Source organism: Dreissena polymorpha, chromosome 6 (genome assembly GCF_020536995.1).
Source record: "Dreissena polymorpha isolate Duluth1 chromosome 6, UMN_Dpol_1.0, whole genome shotgun sequence".
NCBI lineage: Eukaryota > Metazoa > Mollusca > Bivalvia > Myida > Dreissenidae > Dreissena > Dreissena polymorpha.
This window is the reverse complement of record NC_068360.1, coordinates 30909819-30931903: the sequence shown is the minus strand read 5'-3', so window position 1 is coordinate 30931903 and position 22085 is coordinate 30909819. Positions and strand designations below refer to the sequence as shown.

Sequence of the window (22085 nt, the reverse complement as noted above, 5' to 3'; positions counted from 1 at the left end):
AGGTTTCTCTGTATACCACAGACATTATATAGTCATAAAATGATAAATATGTGTTTATAGAAATTGTAATTATAGCATGGTAAACAGACTAGAGAAATCTGAAAGTTTCACGCACAGGTCTGTGGCAATGGGGGTTTGGGCTACTTTATAAATATGAGGTCGATATGCAATGCACATCGGTAGATTACGTCTACTGTAATTATTTGGACTAGGGAAGGGCCACAATTCCAACACATCAGCCCCGTTATGTTCTGAATAAAATGCATGTATAATTTCTTGAGTGCCAATTGCATCTTACAAATATCAAAAACATTCACGGCAGTCAATTCATTGTGTAAACTTACTGGTCTTCATGGCAATAATGAACGTATTTAGTTTAATGGAGATTATATAACGAAGGGAACTAATTCAGCTTATTCAGTTTACTAGTCAAAATGATTCGGATGTTTTCGCTTTTTTTTCCGAAAAGTAATTTATTCAACATACGGAAAATAAACGCGCGCCACCTGATGTCATAATTTAGTAACTTGCATTCTGCTTACTGCCTGTTGCTAACTGCCGTTGTTAATGACGCTTAGTGGCAAAACCGATTATGACTGGTTTCAGGAATAATGAACACACAAACATTGGATAGTCACCAAGCATGTTGAAACAATCATCAAGTATAACCGATAGAGAACAAGCATGTTGGAACTGTCATGAAGCATGTTAGAATAAACATCACGCACAATGTAAATATTATTCATGAATGATGTAATGTTGCAGCAATCATCAAGTATAAACGAATAGACAACAAGCATGTTGGAATTGTCATAAAGCAAATTAGAATAAGCATCGGTCATAATGTAAATATTCACCACGAATGATGTAACTTTTTCCTAAATATCCTTCCATAGACATGTGTTGTTACTAAAATAGACATAGAGATTTGAGCATTGGGAGTGACCTAATCATACTGTGCTTTAGCAGTATTACGGAATACCGTTAGTGCCATCGTGGTTACACATTACAATCCAGAGGGCGAGAACGCGAGAACGCGATAGTACGATGGCGACAATGTGACAATACGATGATGACAGGGTGACAATACGATGGCGACAATGCGATAGTACGATGGCGACAATGCGAGAACGCGATAATACGATGACGACAATCAGACAGTGCGATGACGACAGTGCGACAATACGATGGCGACAGTGAGATAGTACGATGGCGACAATACTACAGTTCTATAGTGCGATAATACGATGACGACAGTGCGAAAATACGATGACGACAGTGCGACAATACGATGGCGATAGCCGACAGTGCGATAGTACGATGGTGCCAATGCGATAACGCGATAGTATGATGGCGGCAATTCGAAAATGAGATGGCGACAGTGCGACAATACGATGGCGACAATGCGATAGAACGATGGCGACATTGCGATGATACCACGGCGACAGTACGATATGACTATCACATTGTCGCCCCCGTACTATCGCACAGCCGCCATTTGTATTGTCGCACTGTCGCATTGTCGTCATCGTACTAGCGCGTTTTCGCAATCGTACGAACGCATTGTCGCCATCGTATTGTCGCACTGTCGTCATCGTACTTTCGCGTTCTCGCATTCTCGCCCTCTGGATTTTAATGAGTAACCACGGTGGCCCTAACGGTATTTTGTACAGTAAAGTGCGTAAAATCTGGTTTGGAATAACAATTTTTATGCAGAAAACCCGACTTTGTTTTATAAGTAGTAGTCTAAATATACAATGAGTTTTCCGAGCATTAAATAAACATATTAAAATAAAATTCATGCTCGTATCAGTTGAAGTTCTTGTTAATAGTAGAAGCAAAAAACACAATAAAACGCTGATTGGGCTTACTAATTTGAGGCAAGAAAAAACACATCGCGCTATTATATATAACATATAACGCGCATCCGCAAAGTTCGAGCGCCCGTCTCGGTGCCGTCGTTTCCGGTGAAAGTTTCGCACAGGAGCTACCGAGTTAGGATATGAGACCACGAATCATGGCTTGACTTTATATATCAGTCAGCGTAGTACCTGACCAGACTGCGCGGTTGGACAAGCTAGGATGGACCAACTTCGGCCGCATATGACATAAGACCCATTTTCGCATGACGCGGGTCATCTGACCTTTATAATGTGTATATAGCTTTGAATGGAATTTGCACATATTTTTTGGCATGGACTTATTGTTATGTTAATGTGTTGCACGCTTTCAAAAGCAGAGGGCATATATAAGATCAATTATACTACGGAGTTCATTTTCTGTTGCAAAATGAAATGCAATAAAGATTGTTACTCAGCGGTGTGTACAGTATGACAGCGTTGTCTGTCTGCGATGCATTTATACTGGTTCTAAGCTGGCATACTCACCAATTGGACTCAACCATCTGCTCGAACAAGAAATGATAAGTTCTACTAGCATAAACCTTTAATTGTAACTCATTTTAAAAATATTCATGTTATTTATATTATTCAATTTATTATTCAAAATTATAATTATTATTTCCTTTATTGTTGTTTTTCGCATTAAGAAACTTATTCGGCTTACGAAACTGAAAAATCCCATTGGAAAAAAAATCCCATGGGATAAAAAATCCCATGGGATTTAAAAATCCCATGGGATTTTTTGTTTTTTTTTAAACACGACTAAACGCATTAAAATATCGTAGTTGTTCATCATTTCATAAAATATGATGTTTCTGAAAGTTTCATGAATAAATCTCTCAAAATAAGAAAAAAATCCCATGGGATTTTTTTCTCCCATTTTAAAATGGGATTTTTTTATTACCAAATATTTTTATATATAATTGGCATAAAACCAATATACAGTCCTTAAATAACGTTAAAATACTTGCAAACGCAAATAAAACACGTTTTTTAAAATGTTCAAAATCCCATGGGATTTTTCTCCCATTTGCAAATTATGGGAGAAAAAAAATCCCATGGGAGAAAAAATCCCATGGGAAAATCGAAAATCCCATGGGAAAATGCAAAAATCCCATGGGAACCCCAACTTTGCTTATAAATTTCATAGTGAAGAAAACGCGTTTTTTGAGTGAAAATAACCAATTATTAATCAACGATAAGACTTTTATCGCATACTATGTCTCAAAGTAGCAAATCTTTAAGAAAAAGGGTACTTAAGTTTGCGAAATTTCGGTTTCGCAAAGTTTTTCCGGTGGCCGTTATAAAAGGAATGGTCAAGCCCCATAAAGGGCACGACCTTACATTGCCGGTTGCGAAGACTGAAGCTTATTAAATCCAGTGGTACTTTTACAAGCAATACAAGAGAATATCATTTCACTTTAATACATCAGCATTTTGAACGTTCCTTCGTCCGTCCGTCGGTCTTTACCTAACCATTTTCTTTGCATTCCAGATCTTCTATATAATGGGAAGAGTTGTGTTGATACTTCGCTCAATTATTAAGGTATTGAGCCCATGTGCAGAACACATGAGTCAGTCGAGCCTTCGCAAAATCGATTTTTTAAGCCTCATTTTGTGGCCGTTTCATATTTCCTGTACCTTTTCGTTTTTCATGATGCATTGTACTTGACTCGGATGTTCAGATCATATAGAGGAAATGCCAACTGGATGAATTCTTAAACATTGAAAGAAAACACGAACCGCGCTCTTTGAAAACAGGAATTAAGTTAAATAATACAATTGGGCTGTGCTCTGTGAAACGGGGGGTTTAATGCATGTGCGTAAAGTGTCGCCCATATTAGCCGATGAAGTCCACACAGACTCATCAGATACGACACTTTCCGCTTTTATTTTACTTTTCGTTTTAAAGAAGACTCTTCTTGACAAATTCCATTCGGACTACACAGGCTTATCTGGGACGACACTTCACGCACATGCATTTAAAAACCGATTCAAATTACACAAAATTACTTGCTCTCTTTGATCAGTTGAGTGTCCGGATGTGACGACCAGACTACACGGCGATAGCATCGTGTTCGAGTGCGACTTCTCCCAAAACCGCGGCGTTAAAGCTGTATGGGACAATTTAGACTGGCCAAAAACTGAGGTCGATTACCCACCTAGTCATGTTAACAAGGTGAACATGCGTCTGGTCCTAACTAATTGTACTTTTAATGAGGAACTATTTAAGTGAATGTGTTTTGGTGGCAGATAAGTTTATTGGGTTTATTTAAAGGACTTAAGATTTGATAAATTATTTCAATCTTTATTAGACACACCTCATGAATTCACATTTTTCTTTAAATTATTTATTTTCGGTTGATATTTTCTTGTTATTGACTTCTTTTGCAAAGCTAGGAATTTCAAAGAGATGCCAAGAAGCTTAACCAATGCCATTTGTTTTCAATCAACTTCGACGTCGTTCCGAATATGTTGGAGAAAGCATATACAATTCGTATTTGAGTATATTTCCCCGTTTATCAATAATAATGATTAAATAATAAACATTAATAAACAATTTGCACTTATCCACGCGTTTTGCAATAAAATGGTTTTCTTTCGTTCATTGATTTAATTGTGACTTATTTGAAAAATCCCGTTTTGTGAGCTCATTGTTTGAAAAATCGAAAATCTCATAGGAAGTAACTGTGTAACTGGTGCGTCTGAGATATTTCCCTCGCTATCAAATATTAAGTAACATGCCTCTGAAAAAGCCTTTGAAGTCCTCTTCCTTCTGAAATGTACAAAGTAGCCAATGGTAAGTATCTATGCCATCAAACAACATTGAATCTGAATGTTAATGTCCGCTTTTACGATTTAATTAATACCCAAGTTAAATAAAACAATATTATAATTATTTTTTAAATTAATGTAGAAAACGTGTGTATGGTCGTGATTTGAGACGAGATTTCAAAAGAACCTTTTTATAGATTTTTTTGGAATTAATTGTTAAAAACAAATACAACATCAACCATGTATTTATTTACTATATCCATGTTTATCAAAAGATAATTGAAGTTAATAAATGCTTCCAGTTTCAGAAAGCATTATTTCATACTGTACAGTCTTAAGAACAGAATGCATGTGTTTAAAACAAGATACACAATGCTTTTTATTTATGTTTTTTGCGGAACAATATATTAAACACATGTTCATGTACCAAATTTGTATTCGTGTGTCGTATGTATAAATATAATTGCGGGAAATTAAAATGAAATAAAGTGCTCACACAAAAATAAAAACGAGCATTTTGTACCTTGTTAAATCTATGTTACAATACCAATTTTAGCATTAAACATTGATTTTGTATAAGTTAACTTTATTTTTCGAAATATCGTATGAAATATTCGTTGATTTCGAGTAGTTTTGTTTCTTAAAGCTTGGTGTATAACGATGAGATGTTATTAAGATTGTGTCATATAAATATTCAATAGACCGACGTTGGGTTGGTTAACATATATTGGATTCACATTAATATAAATCCTTCTAAAATTGTTTTCAGTCGGACTTATTGTGCAACAAACGCGACCCTGGTTTCGTCATGAGATGCGAGTCTGATTACGTAACCAAGGCCACATGCTCCAATAATGGGCAGATAACTCTGAAACTGAAAAGCAAAACAGGATTAGATACGTATTCCACGTCGTTCGCGATGAGTTTGCAAGGTTCTTGTTTTATTTCTTAGCATCTACACACTTCCACGCGAATTTGAAGTAAATAGTTTGTGTCATAGTGCAAGTAAAAAATTAAAGCCGTGAACGTTTCGCTTACTTAATCCAGTGTTGAAGGGATACTATGCTGTGGTATATATGCTAAATTGGTAACAGTGTAAATACAAAAATTAATTCTTAAAACTCACAAAAGTAAGTGATGCTGAGAATTTTATGTACGTTGTTTCTGATGCCCAACATTCACAGATAAAATTGCCATAATAGCTATAAAACTAACTGCTCCAACACAAGTGTACATAAAAGTACAATTGAGCGCTAAATAATCCATATAAATATAGGATCTGGCACGAGTTGTCATATCATACTATATTTTATTAAAAAGTTCAGGAATTGTGTTAGTAAGCGAGCCTTTGTAATGGTTTTATAACATGGGAAACAGGGTATGGCATGTGATAATATGTGATATTGTATGATAACAGAGGGTATTATCAGAGCGTCAACGCCGATTGTCAATAACGCGTCTGGATCCGTTGTGGTAGGATGTAGCGTAAGCGGGGTTTGCAAGTCATACAAGATGCATATCTACGCGTATGAGACAGACACCAAGAAAACAAGAATTGACGGTATTATGATTATAAGCATATTTGTGATCATAATGTTGATGGTAATGACGATTATGGTGAAAGTGATGTTGATAATGATGATATAGTTAATGCCGATGAAGATAATTATGAAGACGAATACTTTTATTATAATGCATTGACGACTATGAAAGTGATGATGATGTGTTGATGACCAGATACTGATGATGATGATGATGATGGTGGTGATGATGATGATGATGATGATGATGATGATGATGATGATGATAATGATGATGATGATGATGATGATGATGATGATGATGATGATGATGATGATGATGATGATGATGATGATGATGATGATGATGATGATGATGATGATGATGATGATAATGATGATGATGATGATGATGATGATGATGATGATGATGATGATGATGATGATGATGATGGTAGTGGTGGTGGCGGTGGTGATGATGATGATGATGATGATGAAAGCGGCAGAATAATTAAAATAAACAAGCAACACTCAAAAATAAAATCTGATTAAAAGTTACGATACAGATTGATGTTTTATTTTTTATTGTACATGTAGCTGTTGTCCTCTAATTATCCCTGAGGCTCGCCGAAGGTGTAGGGATATAGTTTTGGAGTTGTCCGACCAGCCGTCAGACATTTCGTCCGTTAGTCCGTCCGTCAATCCTACATCTCAGAAACTATATAACATTTCAACACGAAATTGCATGGATGCATAGATTTAACATGATGAGACGTTCCATTCTCAAGAACCATAATCTTACACTTCTTACTCCTTTGTTGGTTTGGTATTATGTAACTTTGCAGGGCTATATCTCAAATATACTATGCAAGATTTCAAGATAAAACTTCATGGTTGTATAGACATATGCGGGATATATCAATTCAACGAACTTGCTGTATAGTCCACTACCGGTGAAACCGGAGGGGACTTATGGTTTGCGCTCTGTGCGTCTGTGAGTCTGTCTGTCACACTTTTCTGGATCCTGCGATAACTTTAAAACTTCTTCATATTGTTTCATAAAAAAAATTTAACATGAACAGATGGCAATATGGAGAATATGCACGTCATTTCAATTTGTTCCTACGTCAAGAATTCTGTTTGCTATGGCAACAAATAGACTAGATATATTGCTGAAAATGGTGGATCCTGCGATAACTTTAAAAGTTCTTCATATATTTTCATGAAACTTGAAACATGGATAGTTGGCAATATGAAGATTGTGCACGTCATTTCATTTTGTTCCTACGACAAGAATATTGGTTGCTATGTCAACAAATAGACTAGAAATATTGCTGAAATGGTGGAGTTTCACCGGTAGGGGACTTTTATTGCTTGGCAATAGTCTTGTTAAATATATTTTTATTCTGAAGATGCCACCTATGAATATATCGAATAAGCTAAAAATATATCGAAACAAAAAACAGTTGCAGAGCTTCTTTCCCGTAACCTCTGCATTAAAAGGCATACACATTAAAGCGACTATTTCATTTAAAAGGGACCAAGAAGGGAACATTCTAAAAAAAGATGAATTTGAAAAAAATACTTAAGACATATAGTGACGAATTCAAGCAGCTTTTTATAATATGGAGATATTTTATTCGTTCTTGATTTTGAGAAAAAAAATCATTTTATATTATGGAACGTGTTTGTTTGGTCCTTTTAATGTGAACATGTTTACATCATTATTGTGAGCACAGGTTGGTCAAGTTTGATTACCAAGCTTAGTAGGCAGTTGTTTACTGTGATGTCTACTTTCATTTTTTCCAAGTCATGATTTCGATACCCACTTTTTCGGACTTTCTGCTGCTTTACTTCTTTCAATTTTTCTTATTTTTTATATTTTGTAATTATCTTTAGCAATAGTCAGGAGGCCGAATGCTTTATTTATATGGCTATCTACACGTTGCATGAAGTTTTAATGAACACGACAAAAACATCAATATTATGCATCAATTTTGCTTGACTTCTTTACTATTTTAGGCTACGATTACTGATGAATAGCAAAAAGTGTTTTAGAAAACTTCGATGTCAATACTTATATTTCGTTCCTAAACATACACTATTATTTTATTATTTTATTTTTGTAAAATATGACACACATATGTATAATTTTAAATACAATATCATAAAACAATGGCTAAAAACGACATTATGCACATGTGGACTTAGTTTTGTGCTTCCAACTTTTTCTGAAGTGTTTGACCAAATTATTGTAAAATTAATCACATTGAATGGGTCATGTCGATTACGTTTCTTGCGTACACCTTCTTGAACAACAGATTTGTGTCAGACGCTGCTACTGACAACATAACTTTATAGATTTGCTAAATGTCTCAAACAATCATACAATGCTGGTAATGTGGGTTATACACATGTACCAATATCATAGATGGTAAACATGAAGCGATTGAATCGGTTACTGTAATTGGTATTCGTTTAAAAGGAATAATTACATTTAAAAAAATACACTTAACTCACATATGATTATATGATTTTATATATTTGATTTGCCAACCTTTTTCCTTTTTATATCATTATTTTGTAATGTTAGTTCCATTTCAAGATATCTGGTATTTTTTCGGCTTGTTTGATGTGCTTTGAATCATTGTTAGTATGTGTTTTTTCTTTTAAATGGTGACTTCATGTATTTGTAGGACCTCAGTTCAACTGTGAAAGCTCGTTCCATAATACTTACGGCCATACGATCGCCTGTAAGGACGAAATTAAAGGCGACGATATTCGTAAAGGCAAAATAAAGGTCACATGCGCCTTGACGGATGGTATGGATGAATCAATAACACAGGAGACGGAGATGAAGTTCCCCTTATGTTGCGAAAAGAAAGTACAGTCAGGTTAGTAATTTACTCGCACGTAATTTATGTTTTTCATATGGGTTAATTGTAATTGGCCCTTACCGACTTATATGTAACAGTATGGTAATACAGTTGATATTTAATTTCAAGTAACTCGTTTATTACTTTAAAACCAATAACACGATAACGTAAAGAAAATTGTTTTCACCGCATAAGAAAACTATAAAATTACCTGATTAACAGATGTGTCATAAACAGTACAAATGATTTTGCAGTTCATACTCAAAATCCACACTATACAATAGAACAACCAGAAATAGCAGAACATAAGAAAGTATTCTTAAAACGTGTATTATTTTCAGCATTTATTATAACATTTATTCAAATTGCTACTTCTAGCGATTAAAACAGGATACATTGAATTTTATTGCACACATACGACAGATCAGTAACAGTAGCGTACAGAATGTAAATTATGTATGTATATATTTAGCATTAAACTGCGAAGCAGTCTGCAGGAACTGCACTGGCAAATGTCCTTACTGCAGTAAAGACATCTGGTGTCGAACGGACACAGGTACATTTATCACGGACAATGATTCATCGTTCGATATTTGCGAGACCATGAACACTTCAAAAAACTGTACAACTTACGGAAGTTGAATAAACTACACTTTACACGAAAGTGTAAACTGTTGTTTTTCTGCATGAACCAGCATTAAATTAAATTGCTCACTTGTATATCTTTGTTTTCGTTATTTAAAAGTTGAACATTTTGAAAATTGATTATTTATGTTCGAGCTATTTTCATGTCCATATGTGATTTTAACTGTGAATTGTCTTGTGAATGTACTTTATATCCTGGGAGCTTGATGCATACATGTATATACAATATGTTGGTTTTAATAATGCGCTGAAACGCTACCTTTGAAATCAGTGAATGAAAACCATTGTATCGTTACGTATAATGTTTGTCTGAGTAGCTACAAGGTATCTGTTGTTTCTGAGCACGCAACTGCACACGAGACATCGTCATATTTCAACAATTAATGTACGGATCCGATGTGTTTTTGTTATGATTATATACTAGAATGTTTCCAGTTTGAATGTTGTTTAAAAGTTTTATATTGAGCAAGGCCATTTGATGTTAATTACCGTCAGTATAGCAATACATATATAAAACAAGATTAAGCATATATATATTAATTAAAAATGTTTACCTACAACGTCAGTAATGCAAACATCTGAACGGGGCGGGAGAGCGGGCGCGACATTTGTCCTGTTTTGTAAGTCAGTTACTCTTACAAGCACATTAAGCATATTTAAAACAACAACATATATTTCACAAAACTGATTTGTTAAAACCAATAGCATTATTCATGTCCAACCAACATGTGCAATACTTTTGATTGTATCATCCTTACCTTATTTAAATTAACTGCTGTGTTTTTATACGGTGAAGGTTATTGATCTAATTGAGGCCATACGCAGTGTGTTATTCCTTTAGACAGTGACTTGTTGGTGTTTGAAATTGAATAAAAAAATGTTTATGTCAACCTTTATTTTTTTCGAAATAAATAAATATTAATGTGATATATTAACAAAAAACTAATATACGATCTTTTTGAAAAATAAACACATTGATGTTTTTTATTTCATAAAATTCAAAACGAATTACTTTACGCAGAAATATACATGCTTCATTGTATACGTTGCACAAATATATGCATCGAAATGTCGTATGAATTAATCTTAACAGATCAGTCGGTATATCCAAAAAATATGCATGTCATATTTACATGAATTTTCTTTCGACAGTACATAATAAAGTATTGTAAATTGTATCAAACTTTTCCAGCTTAGACTTTTGGTAGTGCTTTTTTCTTTTTCTATAATATGTATTGTTGTATCTTTATATCTCGTGTTTATATACTCTTTAACATAAAATCTGAACACTGAAAATCCCGATTTGTGGATATTTTTGACACAGTATTCCTATGTTTAGGCGCAGCGACGTCAACAAAACAGTAACTAAAAGAGTCGAAACAACAATAATTGTGGGATATATAATAACATAACCTTTGTAATGCAAAAACATAATTTTAAGAATACATTAGAATGATTGAAATATAGTTATTGCTGTGGAACTAGATTCAGGCCTTTGTTTCTAGCAGTTACAAAGTTTGAAATACTTCTTGAATGCTGACACCGTTTTGCTTATAACCATCTTCTATTCTTACATATCTACCAACCACACGATTAAGTTTACCATGAACAACCATGGAAATAATAAGATAAATCAAAGCATACATATATGACATATTGACAGGATTTTAACAGGTCTTTCTGAAGCAACACTGCTTGCTACACTTCTTGAACACTTGTAAATTTGTCATTATAGCCAGTTGTTGTTTTTTTTGTCTCCGGTTTTGGGACGGATTTGACTCTATACCATATGCATGGAAAATGTTAATTAGGTTAAAAAAAGGGGGTGGGGTCAGATTTGTGAAATGACCACCGCTTCCGTAAGTTTTGAATGGTATTTTTCTCCGATTTATACCCTGTAAAACACCAATCGGCAGGGCATCATTTGGACATGGATAACATGAGCTTCATGAGTCGGAAAATGTAGTATCTTTGCATTCATTTAATTAAGCCTTAACACTTACCTTGACCTCAGGTTAAAAATTGGCTATCTTGCACCAAACGGTAAGGAAATGTACATTTACTTGTGTTGTACCACTTTCAATTATAAGTGCCATTGCTCTTAGTCTTATTTATACCTTCACTTGGTGGTGTTCATGTTTATGGTTGGTGTTTATGTCAAAATAAACAAGTTTGATTTCAAAATTAAGTAGGTAATAATCAATGGCATATGGATCTCTTTTGTAATCGTTTTTATAGAACGTTTCTGTGACGTAAATACGCATAATTATGTAAGGGCAATGCCTACATGAAATACGTTCAATTTTTAGCTGAGGTTTAAAATCTTTTACAAAAATATGTAGAAAAACATGTTCCAGTCAGTTAAGCATAAAATGATTTCAAATTACTTTTATTTTGGGGCATACAATCATCCGTTATTAATTATCTATATAGATAAATACGTCTTACTGATTGACTCTCCAATTAAAAAACAACCAAAACCGAATTAATATGCCGTATTTTGGCAGACAGACTTTAATGTGTGGTACCTTTAATATAAATGTGAAAGTTTAGGGTCAAACACAGCATGAATCAACTCAGTGAAACATTTGTGTTCAACCCTTATATAATTACACAGTGCATTTTAAATTATTTTGTACAAATGTTAACCTGTATGAGAATATTGTTGAGTTTATTGCTACATTAAAAGTCATACTAACAGGGCAAAGTGCAACTTTCAGCAGTGTTTTTGCGCTGACAATCGCCCGTTCTTACACTTTAATATGCTCCTTGAATTAAAATGACAGTAATGTTTACTATACAATTTATCGCGCACAAGGACAACGGCGTAGTAGTTAAACTTGAAGATCAAAAGTAATAATGACAAAATACGACATGATAAAACATTTAAAATGAAGCCTGTATAATAACCTTTTTTTATTTTGCGATTTAAAGAGGATACCTCTCAAATTTACTTCTACTCCACACATATAACATACTAATAACAGTAGCGAACGGCATGTAAATTATGTATGCATATATTTAGCTATAAACTGCGAAGCAGTCTGCAGGAACTGCACTGGCAAATGTCCTTACTGCAACAAAGACATCTGGTGTCGAACGGACACAGGTACATTTATCACGGACAAGGATTCAGCGTTCGATATTTGCGAGACCATGAACAATTAAAACTAAACGCGTAAAGGAAGTTGAACAAACTTTACACGAAAGTGTTAACTGTTCTTTTTCTTTATTAACCAGCATTACATTGCATTGCTCACTTTTGTATTTTTGTTTTCGTTATTTTAGCGTTGAGCATGTTGTTTGATTTGATATAAATAAAACAAATATTATGAAATGTACAAAATCACATATGGTTGTTTAAATGCATCATTTGCCAAGCTATGAGTGATTTTCTAATACGTGTGATACACAGTGTGTCGCTACCAACCATTGATTATTTACTTTCGAGCTATTGTCATGTCCATATGTGATTTCAGCTGTGATTTGCCTTGTGAAAATGTACTTTGTATCATGGGAGCTTGATGCATACATGTATATACACTATTTTGGTTTAAATAATGCGTTAAGACGCAACCTTTGAAATAATTGACTAAAAGCGATTGCATCGTTTTGTTTTATGTTTGTCAGAGTAAGCTACAAGGAATATGTTGTGTCTGAGCACGCAACTGCACTCGAAACATCGTCATAGTTCAACAATTAATGTACCGATCCGATGTTTTTTTTTTGGTATAATTATATACAAGAAGGTTTCAAGGTTGAATGTCGTTTGAATGATCTATACTAAGCAACTAAATTTATCGCTGTCAATTATCAACGTATTTTTTAACAAGAGTTTGTACTAACATATACAAATAATCTAATTTAAAAATCGGTAAGTCGAGAAAAAGCAATTATGTATACAAGTTTTAGTAAGTGTTACTCATAACAGTTTATTAAGTTTATATAAAAACACTAATTTTGTAATGCAATTAAAATAATGTTTTATTGTACAAGGTAGTTAACATGTGTGTTTGTGTTTGACAAAAATATTTTCTTCTTTGTCATGACGATAAATTAAATGTACCTGTTTAATTGTCTCAAAAATCTGAAACTAATACCGATAATTCAAGCCCCTTTATAGTAAATTAAATTGTATAGCGTCTTTAGAAATTCGAAGAAGCCCGACCTTTTACTGGAAGTATGTTAACCATACAATTTAAAAAGAAGAAAAACTACTTTTCTTGATATTCTTGTGTTATCCGCTCTTCCATGTTGCCGCCTGTTCGTTTGTTTTGTTTATTCCTTGACAGTTTAAGTTAATTTTACCGCTTAACCTTGACGATTACATAATTTGTATGTATACATTGGAACGATCAAAATATACTTATTGCTGTGGAATTATATTCAACCCTTTGTTTCTAGCAGTTACAACATTTGACATACTACTTGAATGCTGACACACTTTTTGCTTATAACCATCTCCTATTCTTTCATATTTACCAACCACATAATTACGTTGATCATGAACTTACGTGAAAATAATAAGATAAATCAAATCGTACATATATGACATGTTAATAAGATTTAATCAGTTCTTTCTGCAGCAACATTGCTTGCTACACTTCTTGAGCGCTCGTAAATCTGTCATTAAAAGCAATTGTTTCTTGTCTCCGATTTTGGGCCGGATGTTGCGCTATACCATATGAAAATGTTAAGAAGGTTGAAAAAGGGGTTTGGGTCGGATTTTTGAAAACACCTCCCTCCCGTTCATTGTAAAGGGTATTTTTCGATTTATATCATGTAAAACAACAATTGTTAGAGCATCATTTGGTGGACAACTTGAGCTTCATGAGTCTGAAAACGTAGAAGATCGAGGAATAACAGAGCGTGAGGACGTTGCAAGACATTGGGCAGCAATTTGTTCAATGAAACCAAATAATTCCATTACAACAATCATACCAATATCATCTTTACATCCATTTCATTTAGCCTTTTAGCTAATCTTGACCTTACGTTAGAAATTTGATTCGTTAGAATCCTGCACCAAACGGCTAGAAGAGGTACTTGTGTTGTACTGCTTTCAAATATAAGTGGCATTGCTCTTAGTCTTATGTTTACCTTCACTCGGTAGTGTTTATGTATATGGTTGGTTTCCATGTAAAAAAAGTTTGATTTGAAAATTAAGACAAAACCATTGTCATATGGATCTCTTTTGTAATTGTGTTTTTCTGTGACGTAAATATCCAAAATGGTGTAAGGGCACTGCCTACATGAAAAGCAATCAATGTTTGGCTATGGCTAAACATTCTCTTTGACAATAATGTATAGAAAAACATTATGCAGTCAGTTAAATTGAAATGATTTCAAATTAATATTATTTTGGACATACAATCATCCGCTGTAAGTGATGCATATAGATAAATACGCATTACGGATTGACTATCCTTTGAGATAACAACCACAACCGAATTAATTTCCTATATTTTGGCAGACAGACTTTCATATGTGATACCGTTAATGTAAAGGTCAACGTTAGGAGTTAAACACAACACGCATCAACTCAGTAACACAATTGGGTTCATCCCTTTTATAATTACCCAGTGCATTAACAAAATATTGTCAAATGCTCACCTATATGAAAATGTTTTCAGTTCATGACTACATTAAATCCACAGTCATACTAACAGGGCAAAGTTCAGCTTACAGCTGTGTTGTTGCGAGGAAAATTGCCCGCTCTTACACTTCAATATGCGCATTCAGTTAAAATGGCAGTAATGTTTACTTACTAGCCAATTTATTGCGTCCGAGAACAACGGCGTAAAGGTCAAACTTGAAGATCAAAAGTAGTTATGAAGTTATGACAAAACACGACATGATCAACACATATTTGATGAAGCCTACCGTTTATAAATAAGTCCATCGAAAATACTCAAGGTGATGCGGACCGCATTCAAGTACTATCATTGATCATAAAAAAACATCCACATAAAACATCGGTCTGCTTGGATTGATTTCGTTTATCTGGCTATACTGTCATCTTGTTATTGCATTTTATGCAATGAAAATGTTGCATTCATATTTCAGATGACAATTTTTTTTTCAAAAAAGTAACCTACCTAGCTGATTACAAGAATCTTTCCAAAATCGCTACCTAATTAGCTATTTACAAGAATCAAAATGGTACCAAAACTATCTGATGACAATAATCTTGCCAAAGCAGATAACCGTACTAGCTTAAGACAATAATCTTGCCAAAATGGTAACGTGTGCAGAGCCGAAACATATCGCTCATAAGTGGAATTATAAAATAAAAACATTTACAAAAAAGAATGAGTAGCTTTTAAATAATCATTTATTATAAAAATAATTATCATTTATTTTATATGAACTATTTTCATACGGTGTAGATTCATATAGGTGGCTTTTCTGTTAAAATGCCGCCTCTCTGTTCATTCTTGGCTGCATTTCTGTTATTAACAAGAAAATGGATGATCGACATTCACAATACAGGTAAGAAAATTTGAAATTGAAACCCGTAAACACATTTGTGCATTAAAAGAGGTGGTCCATGAGTTGAAGCATAATCCAGCTACTGGTTCACAGTATTCCGCATGTCCAAACACTAATCACAAACTCTATCGAAGATGGAATGATGACGAGGTTGGTGGAACACTCAACTGAAACAGAAATATTCAAAAATGAAATATTTACAGCTAAAAAAAGGGCACAATACAAGATTCAATTTTGTAAAAGTCTAGCCTATAATAAGTCATATCCACTCGAGAAGAGAACAAGAAATGTAATGGAGAGTGTTTCCATGCCAGTGTCAATCGACGACTATGCTTCCCTTGCCAGAAAAGTGAGCCGATCGAGAAGCTTTCCGTGCCACAACGAAAGCGAAAGAAGGCATTTTTGTATTAAATTGATGAAAATTACTATAAAGCGTACATTAAACGTAAAGATTTGATCACAAAGATGATATCAATTACACTAGATATTTGACATATTCGGGAAAAGCTACGTTAAAAAGTCATCAAAGTGGCATCTATGCACGATTGTTCCACCAACCTCGTCATCATTCCATCTTCGATAGAGTTTGTGATATTTGTTTGGACCTGCGGAATATTCTGAACCTTTAGCTGGATATATGCTTCAAATTATGGTCAACCTCTGTTTATGCACACATGTGTTTACGGGTTTTAATTTAAGATTTTCTTACCTGTTTTGTGGATTTCGATCATCCATTTTGTTGTTTATGGCAGAGAGCAGCCAAGAATGAACAGAGAGGCAGCATTTTGACAGAAAGGCCACCGATATGCATCTACACCGTGTTTCATGACCATTTGCAGCTGGAATCGGAAACAGTTAGCCAATCAAAATTAAATTGTAAAAGTGGATATCATAGTGTTACTAAACGCACACGAATTACATGTGATTTTTGTTAGTAATTTAAATTGTAATTTATGAAAAGCTGGATAACAGAACAATGCCGTAAATACTGTAAGATGTTTTATACATGTTAATATGCTAATGGCATATCTTTAAGTTTGAAAACGAGTATCCACTAATAAGGCAATGTACTTTAGATGAGTATTCAAAACTAATGTAATATGTATAGTAAAAGTAGTAGTAGGAGTAGTAGTAGTAGTAGTAGTAGTAGTAGTAGTAGTAGTAGTAGTAGTAGTAGTAGCAGTAGCAGTAGTAGTAGTAGTAGTAGTAGTAGTTGTAGTAGTAGTAGTAGTAGTAGTAGTAGTAGTAGTAGTAATACACAGTTCACGAAACCTTGGCCCGCATTTCCGGTGACGTAAAGTGTGTTATTATTTTCTTTTTTGTTTGAAAGCATTTTGTCGACACCTATAAATCCATCATGCCTTAGTTCAAGAGTGGCTTTTCATTAAACCGGGTATGTACGATCTTGTCAAATATTTATTAATTATTATAAAATGTGTAAGACCTTATTAAACATATATTTCAATATAAACTAAAATAAAAGTTAAGAAGAACATGTGTAGAAAAATGCCAAATAAGCCAGATATTTAATTCTGAAATCGAAATTGGCTGTACAGTCAAATTCGCCAGCATGTATATCATGCATGTACGAAGTGAATCTAAATTTAGTTTAATGGTTCATTTGAAATTCCTGCAGTGATATCGATTCATACGACACACGAACACTTACTAAAAAGACGAATGCATTGGTTATTGTAGGAAAATACGTACGAATTATCTTCGTTACAATCGGCTCGAGGCGCTAATGTGTATTTGCTGCGTTTTATGCAATTCGTCTTAAATGTATCATTTTTCTTGCATATTGTGTGTTATTATAACATATTTGTATCAATATATTACAATTCAACACATATAAAAATCGTATAATCTCGCTTTAAACAAGATAATAAACCGAACATTCTTACAATACATGCTAGTGCAACTGTTCTCGTGGAAAAATGGACGAGATCAAGTGAATAAATTATGACCCTGGCCTACCGTTTATCAGTAGTCTGGTCTGTTAACAATAAATGTGGACTTTCAAAATTTTATACTTTGCGTCATTAACAATATACCGATTCAAAATGCGTGTTTTATGCTAATTATTGATTTGAGTATGTTTTTATTTCTCATTATAAGAAGCTTATTATACAAATTGTATGAAGACTGATACATGACTCTTACACACATTTAAGGGGTTCAAACGGATAGAAAACTTTAGATTATAGAAATAAAATATTTCAGATTTTTTAGAGTATTACAAATATTTAAAATAATTGTAATTGCTATATAATCTTTGGATTAAATCGATGATCCTCGAATGTGTAATACAATGTAAGAATATCAGTCATTAGTGCCGTCTGAAGTATACCTTTGTCCAGCCTCTTATGAATTTCAAATAATTCAGCACCCAATAAAACAAGGCCCATGGCTCATCGGCATAGTCGTCTGCGACTCTATAACGTTTATTTCGTTTTTAGCTCAAAACGATGTATGATTGTGAATGTAAGCTGTAATCATTTATACCGTTTTGTAGTCCATTTTAATGAAACGTATAAGGTAGATAGGATCCATGTCAATGTCACTGTAACTAAAAATAGAGAATAGTTTCAGCTCATATCAAGAAGACCACATTAAACTATTATAAGTAAGTTTAATAAATAAAAACCTTAAATAGTGATATTTATTTGCATGTTATGTAGATGGGGACAATAGAAATGTAATCAATGCCGCAGTTATTTTTAATAAAAAGTAAACAACGACTTTTCTTTAAATGATTTTTATTACTGTTTATAAAATACACGTATATCAATTAAATTGTATAATTAACAAAGTTCGTGTTTGGTATTGCATGTGAAATGGTAGCAATCAACTTTAAATATGTTATTAAATAATTAATTAATTAATTTAATTTAAAAAAAAACGTTTTCCACAATTTGCCTAGAAAATGAATTGACTTATTAACATCAAACTAGATATATACACCATAGATAAACCTTGCATGTGATTGCAAACAGAATGGGTTGCGTCAAGGTTACAGTTACTTTCCGTGGAATAATCTCTTAATCACATCTACCCATTTGTTTAGATTTGGTGCTTAATTATAAAGCGCAACACGAAGCTTATTTTAACAAATCTCTCTTTCCAGCAGTTTTTGCAGTTATAAAGTATGTGACATAGTGTTTTTTCTATGTGTTTATCCCTTTATTGCGCCTTAAGTAATGTTAAAAATTATCTATTTGGTTTGTTTGTTTTATATTGGAGATTGTATGTGTCTGACGTGACATTTTACAACGGAATGTAAATAAATATCGAATGTTGACGTCAAGTTATTTTGCGAAGTCATTGCCACGAGACGCTGTATGGCAACATTGATGGCTTGGGATAATTAACGTGTAAAACCTGAAATGAACAGCAAATGTTAACCTTCGCTGTACGAAATATACAAAGTCAGACGGTCGTATTTGTAGTATGTACAACATTAAATAATGAAGTTCTGATTACAAGAGCTTCATTCACAAAAAAGATATAACTTAATAATGTCTTTTGAGTATAAGTTATAATTAGACTAAGAAATGTATAAACCGATGGTCGCTTGAAATAATATGATTGTATAAAGTGTTTCCTGATAACGTTATAACGTCACAGGTGTGCTTTATAAGGGCAGCAAAGTCCTGGCGTAGGTTCTTTATTATATTGTTTGTACCGTATAGAAACGGGCCGTAAAAGATATAACATATATTATATTTAGAAAAATATATAAAAAAATCTAACATTAACACACCATACAAAGATTACCCATATCAATATGACAATTAAACTTAATGGGACGCGCTGCGGAAAGACAATACATATACATTAATAATATAAAGAATAATATAACATTGCTTATCACAGTGCCCAATTAATTAATTAATATAAATATCCTTTTTAGTAATTATAAAGAACACTATATCTCTAAGTTAATTTATGCCATCTTAACTTGTGAAGGTTATCAAGGTTTGTTTTGGACGAAGGAATTTGGCAGGGGAGGAAGAAAAGGGTGAACGAACAATGCAATAGGAATTATTCTCTTAATCTTTCTTTCATTCAAACATAAAAACCATAAAGAACGATTGGACGCAAACGTTTAACAGTGCTCACACGAGGGCACGTGCGGCAATTGGATAGCCTCGACCGACTTCGTAGATATACATTGTTAAATGTATCACCAATTTGAAACGTGTTCGAACCACGAAAGATATCAAAGTATTTTCACGAATATTACTGCATGCGAGCCTTGGCACGTGCGGCAATTGGATAGCCTCGACCGACTTCGTAGATATACATTGTTAAATGTATCACCAATTTGAAACGTGTTCGAACCACGAAAGATATCAAAGTATTTTCACGAATATTACTGCATGCGAGCCTTGGTGCGTCGGGAAGTGGTGTCGTGATACCTTCAACGATGACAATACTGTGACTATAACATTGGAAATATTACAGGCAATGTGTACAACTTCTAATAGATAATACGCCGGGAAAAAACACACTCGGTATTGATACTACATCTAGCAAGATTTTCGTCTAAGGAAATAAACGTTGCATTGTTGAACATGTTTACCGTTATGTGAAAAGCGTAATTTGCAAATGACATGACGTTCGCTTTTATTTGACATTGTCCAGTTTTCGTGTAAGCTCTCGTGTTAGCTATTTTGAGCATAACATTTGTGTTTAAATAAAATAAAATTTAGCGGCGGTCACATATTTTAATATGTAATTGATTTTGTCCTAAACATTTTTATATAATGTTTTTAAAGCTTTTGTCTGTTTATGACAATCCATCTTGCCGAACCCTCTTGTGTATTTGCTTCTTGAAATGGTGTCCATAGGCAATTGTTTAACATCTTAGTTGTGTTTATTTTATAACTGAACTGGTGCATTTTTGTAGATGTTTGCAGAGGTTTTGAGGTCCAATATCGTAAACATTTAAGAGTACTTAAATTTGAATTCCTATGGGAGCACGTCAAGAATACATTTTGTATTTAAGAGATAGTATTTGAGCATGTTTTTCATCAACATACTGATTAGATGCATTAATGTATACAATTTGTTGGTCAAAATATGTTCAACGTAGGTATATTGTGGGACCGCGGTCTAGTGGTAGGATGTTAATATAAGAACCGTAAGGTCCCTGGTTCAAATCTCGCTCAGACCTCGAAGTTTTCCTGAGCAAAGAATTAATTCCACGCCTGCTCCTCTCCACACAGGGGTAAAAATGGGTACCTGTGAGGTAAAAAAGCGAATGTAAACGGACGACTTTTATCCCAGTGATCGGGGGGCAAATGTCAAAGTCGATTGAAGATGTATCGTAATCAGACTATAAACACATGCATTTGCATTTATATTACGGTTGATTTAATTGATGTGCAACTAAAGAGTAAGGTTGTTGTAGTATGCGTGTATTTGATCGTGTTTCTTTGCATGCGTATATCCATATAATGAAAATTAATATGAATATATGCCTCTTGTAGCTACGTTTGTGCTTAATTCTCACAATTAGTATTATAATTTTTCTTTATGATATTTGCATTCCTTTCAATCGTATTCATACCGTTGTGAAACATGACTTTGTTGTTTTTCTTAATGTTGATTTTGTTAATGTGTCTTATTAAACTTAAGGATATCAATTCCAGTTCAGAAAATCACATTCATTTTAATGGTTATCTGATATATCATGCTATGATTTATTTAAAAAAAGTAGATTAAATTTATGCATGCAAACGTAACGTATAAATTTGCTTGCTAACTATTCACTGAAGGAAATTAAATAATTACACATGACTCAGGTAAATAAAAATATTTGGTCGATGTGTTATATTTATATTAAAAGGAGTTGATTCCTGGTGTAGTGA

At 33.6% G+C, this 22085-nt stretch overlaps 1 protein-coding gene across 1 annotated transcript in view; it reads left to right on the top strand.

The window, feature by feature from the left end:
• The window catches only part of LOC127835556 (uncharacterized), a 58969-nt gene extending 47956 nt beyond the window's left edge, over nt 1-11013 (top strand). The window contains exons 13-17 of the mRNA XM_052361991.1: nt 3932-4080; nt 5446-5608; nt 6094-6237; nt 8893-9090; nt 9545-11013. Coding sequence (XP_052217951.1) covers nt 3932-4080; nt 5446-5608; nt 6094-6237; nt 8893-9090; nt 9545-9714 — 824 coding nt within the window. The 3' untranslated portion in view covers nt 9715-11013. The remainder of the gene's footprint in view (nt 1-3931; nt 4081-5445; nt 5609-6093; nt 6238-8892; nt 9091-9544) is intronic.
• The last annotated feature ends 11072 nt before the right edge of the window (nt 11014-22085 follow it).